Source organism: Physeter macrocephalus, chromosome 14 (assembly GCF_002837175.3).
Source record: "Physeter macrocephalus isolate SW-GA chromosome 14, ASM283717v5, whole genome shotgun sequence".
Taxonomy (NCBI): domain Eukaryota; kingdom Metazoa; phylum Chordata; class Mammalia; order Artiodactyla; family Physeteridae; genus Physeter; species Physeter macrocephalus.
Window position 1 is genome coordinate 112,969,372 of NC_041227.1, and position 7,090 is coordinate 112,976,461.

The window sequence follows — 7,090 nt, forward strand, 5'->3', positions numbered from 1 at the left end:
TATCACATTGATTGATTTGCGTATATTGAAGAATCCTTGCATCCCTGGGATAAATCCCACTTGATCATGGTGTATGATCCTTTTAATGTGTTGCTGGATTCTGTTTGCTAGTATTTTGTTGAGGATTTTTGCATCCATATTCATCAGTGATATTGGTCTGTAATTTTCTTTTTTTGTAGTATCTTTGGTAATATTTTAGCTATTACATGCCTATTGTGAAAATTAAATGAGATGATGTACGTGAAAGCTGTGAAGTACTAGACAAGAGTTCATTTTAACATCTCAGCCAAATTGCATCTTTGCAGACTCTTTATGTAAAATATACATAGTAATCCTTCTATGTTCATAAGAAAGTTTTAAAAGAATAGAGATTAGGATTTCATCTCTGGAGTCAGGCTGCCTGAGTAACCTTGGGCAGTAAGTAATCTTGCTTCATTCTGAAGCCTCAATGAAGAAGAGATAATACTCATCTCATAGGTATCATGGTGAGAATCAAATGAGATAATGTATGCATGATGCTTAATATATACCTGGCAAGGAGAAAGGAACTCACTGAATGTTATCAGCTACTATTACTGATTTTATTCATGAAGATGTGAGGCAGGGTGGTGCAATAAGATCTGATAGAGATCTGAGCTAGGAATCAAAAAGATTCACTTTTTTGGGCCTCAGTTTCTCTACTTGCACCATAATAAGAATCCATGGTTTTCTTTTTCCAGATTGTCATGGGGATTAAAAAAAAAAAAAGTATATGAAGACTTTGAACTAATTGGAATTGAGGAATGTTATAAATTGCAAGATATTTTTTTAAAAACTGAGTTAAGTTTATAAAGACTGAATTTTTATCAGTTCATCAATTTTTGTTCATTCCTATCTGCCTTTGGTAAAGTGTCCTCTTCATGGAAAAGGAGTACAGCATCTCCCTGTCAGTAAAAAAGATTTCAAATGTCAGACCTCAAAGTAAATTTTTCAAATCTGCAAGGATATACTCTTTGCAAAGAAAACCTTTCTTTAGGACGTTCCATTGCCTCAATTTGTTCTCTGTACATAGGCTGATTTTAATATTCATCCAGTTCATGAATTTGCACTTTGGGTATTTTCTGCTTTCAATATTTAATCCCAAGAATGACCTCTCCTTGCCTTGCAGCACGCTCCCAGATTACCTCCTTTTCTCTGATTAGTTAGTATGGCTTCAGGGAATACCTTCATTTTAACGTTAAGCCGGGCAAAAACAGAAATAGAAAGATAAATCTGTAGCAAGATCAAAAATAGATATCATGGCTAAATATAAACCTGGAGGGAATTATCTAATTATTTGGATGGTCCCTTATAACAGACAATCCAGGGTTGATTGCCTTTCACTTTTTCCATATAAGAGAACAAAATGGTTAATGAATACCACGAGTAACAATTTTTTCTTTTGAAGAGTAATAATTTTAAATAGTAACTTAAACCCTCTTTTCTTCCCCAAATCTCGTCATGTATATTATAGCATATGATTTTCACAACTGCGTGTCTTCTTTTTGGGGACCGTCCAGTCTCATTTTGACTTGTAGGTCAGAGAGCATTGAACTGGGAAGACCAGGATTTGCTTTTGGAGTCACTGTGCAAATTTGGTCAACTTTCTCAGTCACTTTGTGCCTTCCACTCTGCTGAGCTAGACTTGGAATGGACGACTCTGCTCCTTTTCAGTCTCAATTTAATTTACAGGCCAGCAGCTGCTTTTTTTTAGGTTGGACCAACACCGGGCAAGGACTTGGAAATGTGAAGAAAGACAAATGTGGTGTCACGTGAGGCACAGTAGCCATTAAGTTCACGGATATAATGCAAATCGCATGCAAATGTTATGCAAACTGCATTAATTTGTAGAAACTTACTTTGGAGCTTGCAAGCAGCGTTGAGATCCTATGAGGATTCAAAACTGATGTTTTTAGGTTAAACCAAAAGTAAGGCTTTTTGAAGTTATTGGTTTCTCCATACTTGCCGGGACTCAACTGCTGAAAGTTTGACACTCCTCCCTGCCCCCCAAAACGATTTCACTACTGCTTGATTCCATTTTACACCCGGTCCCGCCCCCGCTTAGCCTGACGTCACGTGATATCGTATTTGCATACTACCTGGGACTGGGTGTGACGCTCCCCTTTTCTGCGTCTTCTCATTGGCAGCGCCGGAAAACCAGCCCTCTTCCGGACGGACCAATCAGCGGACCCTCGGACGTGGGCCAGTAGGCAGGGGTGGGGTGGAGGTGGGGTCTTGGGTTGGATCGCTAGGCATATCGACCAATCATCCTCTGGTATGGGAAGATCAAGCCGAGGATTGGTTGGGAGGAGGGGTCTGGGGCTCCGTAGGCCAATGAGGGCTCTGGGCTGAGGGGGGCCGGTCTCCGCCTCCTAGGGCAGATAAGCAGCAGCAGCGGGGGTTGGGGGGCTGTGTGGGGCTCGCTGTGAGACCGAGGCAGGCCGGCAGTCGGGCGGGCGGGCGGGCGATGGCGGGGGCCGCAGTGGGCGGCAGAGGCGGAGGTGCCTGGGGGCCGGGGCGCGGAGGGGCTGGGGGGCTCCGGCGGGGCTGCTCTCCCCCAGCCCCCGCCGGCTCCCCCCGGGCTGGGCTGCAGCCGCTTAGGGCCACCGTCCCCTTCCAGCTGCAGCAGCCGCACCAACGCCGGGACGGGGGTGGCCGCGCAGGTGAGTCGGGGGGGGGGGGGGGGGGGGGGGGGGGGGGAGCGGGGGGGTGGGGGGGGGGAGGGGTATGGGGAGAAGTGTGAGAGGGAAGTGGATGGGGCGAAGGAAGAGCAAGGGGGTCGCGTAAAGTCTGCGAGGACGGAAGGAGCGAGAGCGAGGAGTCGTGAACGCGGAGTGCACCGCCGGGACAGAGTGTGCAAGGAGTCGGGGCCGAGAGGTGAGGGAAGGAACCTGGCAGATGGAGGCTGGCTTTGGGGGCGTAACCGAAAAGTGGGCAGAGGTGTCGTGTGGGGGTGAGTGGAAGATGCAGGGGTGGCAGCGAGGTGTGAGGAAGGAGTGAGTGGCGCGTGATGGGGGCGCCCTATGCAGGGTTTGAGCTGGAGCGAGGAGCCGGTGGGCGCTGGATGGCTGCACGGGAAGGGGGAGGGGCATGGAGGAGAGCCCCGTGGAGCTATGTGTGTGTTCTCCAACTTGAGTTTGGCACCAGCATCCCGTTCTGCAGCTCTAGAATTCCTTTTCCCACCACTTCACGTGGGCTTCCCTTTCTGCCACCTCCTGGAGCTGATTTCTTCTGAGCCGTTGAAATAAGTTAGTTTAACGGCTTTTACTACCGTACAAACGCTCCGCTCCTATTCCCTACATTCCTCTTGGTTGGCCCAGAAGTTGTATGTTCCCAGATCACTGACCTGCTTAATATGGCTTCCAACCATTTTGTGTGTGTGTGTGTGTGTGTGTGTGTGTGTGTATGTATGTGTATGTAGAACCTGAGTAGTTTGCCCCCTGCCTTTCCCTCCTCCCCACATCAAGGCTGTTTTGTCCTGGGCATGTCAGTCAACGTGGCAGTGGGGTGAGGGCTATAATCAAGTACATTGTGGCAAATACCCCCACTTTCTGAACAGCACCAAAAAGATGTCTTAATAGCAGCTTAATAATGTGGATATGGGGAAACTAGGGAAGAGCAAGCTTAATCTTGCTTTCACACTCAAAGTTGTAACGGATCCCCTGCAAATGCAAGCAGTTAGGAATGGGAAAAGGAACCTACTTGCATGAGGAGGTTGGCAAGAATTTGAAAGTGAGACTTGCATTTGATTCACACCAAATGTGAAAAGATGACTGCACCCTTCCAAAGCCTCAGGGTCTACCAAATGTACAAAATTCATGGTCCCTGCCATCTGATGGTTAATGACATTCTCTAAACCAGAGTTTCTTGAGCTTTTTGTGATTACTAAACTTAGTTTCAGCACACTCCCTCCTGAAAGTATAGCTGCTACGGTGCCTTCCTAGGTAGGAATGGGATTAAGAGGGTCTCTGAAGTAGAAAATCCAAGTCTGTCTGGACTTCATTGTAAATGTTAGCATTGCATCTTGGAACGCAGAAACTTGGTCAAATCTGGTAGCAAGATGGTAACCAACTAGGAAAAGTATGCCTAGAATCTGTAGAGCAGGGCAATGCCCAGGTAAACTCATGTTCATGCCTATCATGAACTGCTGTAAAGCAAACCGGAAGACTACAAGCCTGTTGGTTTTGTTTGTGCTTCCTTGGAGTCCAGGGAAGTTAGTAGAACAGCAAGCACCTGAACCTTAGTTGCTTTTAGTAGAAATCAGCAGAAAGCCTGCCTGTGTGTTAGCTGGAAATCTATTAGCAGTCTTTTGTTGTTGTTGTTGCGGAGCACAGACTCCGGACGCGCAGGCTCAGCGGCCATGGCTCACGGGCCCAGCCGCTCCGCGGCATGTGGGATCTTCCCGGACCGGGGCACGAACCCGCGTCCCCTGCATCGGCAGGCGGACTCTCAACCACTGCGCCACCAGGGAAGCCTTAGCAGTCATATTTTAAGAGCAGTTATTTTGTGTCTACTATAGAACTAATATTTAAAGGACAAACACTGGTGGACGCTGTGGAAAGAAGAGTGTAGCTTTGGATGACTGGGTTCTTCACATGGCCTGTTCCTTTTTTAGGGCCAGGGACCCTATGATACTGGTAAAAACATAGGAAGCTAGAGCTCTGCACAACTTTTTGGGTGATTTAAGGCAGATTGGGTGATCTCTTGCTTATGGATTGGGCTGATGGATTGTTTCTCCACCTATCAGTATCCCAGAGGCACTAATAAGGCACTTACCTGGTCTGTAGTGGGATTATCTATAGTTTTCAGTGAGGCAGGAGAGAGGAAAGACAGGAGGAGGAAAGAGTGGCCTGAGCCTGTGGAGTTCTTTGTGGCCAGACGTTAAGGAAATGTTCCTGGCCTTTGGTTTGGGAGCACATCAGGTCTTCTGAATGTTAACTTTTACCTTTATGTGTGTTCAGATTGTTTCCCTTCCTCGGCCTTGAGAAGTGGCAGAAGTGGTTTCCTCTGGGCCCGTGGGATATATGTGATAGAAGTAAAAGCCTCGCAGTCATAAACCCTTAAGAGAATGGCTTTGCGTGCCAGAGTTACCTGGGTGTTGAATCCAAGTTCTACCTTTTACTAGCTGTGTGGCTTGGAGGAAGTTAAGTAACTTCTGTGCCTCAATATCCTCATTTGTAAAGTGTGAATAATAATATCTGCATCATAAGAATCAAATGAGTCAGTAGCTATAAAGTGCTTAGAACAGTGCCTGGCAAGTAGAAGGTACTCTGAAGTGTTTGCTGCTGCTTATATTGTTGTTATTCTCTCCACCCAGCCAAGGTGAGAGCACTGTTGGCCAGAGCCCATTGCCTTTTCAGGCTTCAAAGAGCAAACTCATATTGGTCTGAAACCAGTACTGCAGGTTTCAGAATTTCAGGGCCTCCCCTTGCACTTTTATTCGCTCATCTTTTAAAATGAGCTTTCTAAACAGGGCTCTGAAACCCAACTGTTTAAAAAAGCATGTGAGCTGAGACGGAGTTTTAGGAACAATTAAGTGTCGTCACTGTTTCTGTTTCCCATCTCAAAGTGACATAGTGCTCAGGGCTGTGCAGTTATCTCTCCAGCACACACCCTGTTGTGTTCTTGACTAGGTATATTAGATGTTGTTTAAAAAAAAAAAAAGGGTTATGGTGTAAAGAGCAGGATTTACCTTCTGTGGCCATTCATCTGTAAGGGATGTCTTCATAAAGTGAGGAATGGCTTCATTTTTACGAGCCTGGGCGAGGGGTGTGGAAGGTAGAAGAGAGTGGAGAGAAAAATGAAGGTCAACTCTAAGAAGCTAAGAGCTACTAGTGGGTAACAGAAACCCAGGATAACTTTCTTACTGCAATTTCCCCTTTAATTAAATTCTCGTTTATGTCTTTAGTCAATTGGAGGCTGCTGACTTTTATGTTCTTCCAGGACCACTGATGATGGACAAAACGGGGCTAGGAGGTGAACTGTTCTGGGTTCCAGTCTTACCTATTCTGTTTAGTGTCTCCATATCCATGTCCAGAAGCTAATGTTCAATACAGCTTTGCAAATTCTTCTCTAGTGGACCAGCCCCACTGGCCAGCTGGGTGCTGGGGGAGTCCAGTGCTGCCTCTGAACCTCCTCTGCCCACCAGACTCTTCTTAAACCGGGGTTTGGCATTATGGCCTGCAGACCAAATCCAAGACTCTGCCTGGTTTCGTAAATAAAGGTTTATTGGAACACATGGAGCCCTGCTCCTTCATTTAGGTATTGACTATGGCTGCTTTTGCACACTGACAGAATTTGAGTAGTTGTGCACAATGACAGAGTTGAGTAGTTGTGATAGAGACGGAATAGCCCACAAAACCTAAAATATTTACTACATGACACTTTTCAGAAAAAAATTGGCCTACTCCTGGTCTTCAACAATGTTCCTGACCAATATTCCTATTAAAAAGATGAGTTTCAAATGTGTGTAGTATACACCTCTGCAGAAAATCCTAAGGGGGTAAAGAAAACTAAGAAGCCTGTATCCCCACTCATATTTTAGGGAAAAAGAAAGGGGGATCATCAGCTTCCATTCAGTTCTCAATCTTTTTTTTTTTTTTTTTTGTGGCACGTGGGCCTCTCACTGTTGTGTCCTCTCCCATTGCGGAGCACAGGCTCTGGACGCGCAGGCTCAGCGGCCACGGCTCATGGGCCCAGCCGCTCCGCGGCATGTGGGATCTTCCCGGATCGGGGCACAAACCCATGTCCCCTGCATCGGCAGGTGGATTCTCAACCACTGCGCCACCAGGGAAGCCCCAGTTCTCAATCTTTATAGAAGATCAGCACATGTGAATCCATGCTGCCCACTCCCACCCTTGTCAGGTGACATGTGTTCGGTAGATATAAACTAGTTTGGATTTACATAAAAGCTTGTTAGGCAAATTTGCATCTCCTCCCCTCTTACCCTCCTTCCAAATCTAACAACCCACAACTGCAGTGAACATATTTCAAAATCAGATGGAAATTACTTTAGGCTTATCTCCTGTTTTGGATTTTTCTCCTTACCTTTTTTTTTTTTTTTTTTTTTTTT

General features: G+C 46.1%; 1 protein-coding gene across 4 annotated transcripts in view; it reads left to right on the forward strand.

Moving 5' to 3' along the window:
• The window catches only part of FAM117A (family with sequence similarity 117 member A), a 64,457-nt gene that overhangs the window by 18,554 nt on the left and 38,813 nt on the right, over positions 1 to 7,090 (forward strand). The window contains exon 1 of one of the 4 annotated variants that reach the window (XM_024130505.1): positions 2,436 to 2,681. The exons of 1 other annotated variant lie outside the window; for it this stretch is intronic. In XM_024130505.1, coding sequence (XP_023986273.1) covers positions 2,486 to 2,681 — 196 coding nt within the window. In that variant the 5' untranslated portion in view covers positions 2,436 to 2,485. Of the gene's footprint in view, positions 1 to 2,435; positions 2,682 to 2,780; positions 2,896 to 7,090 lie in introns of those variants that run through there. 2 more of the 4 variants (XM_055089974.1, XM_055089972.1) reach the window with 2 other exon arrangements.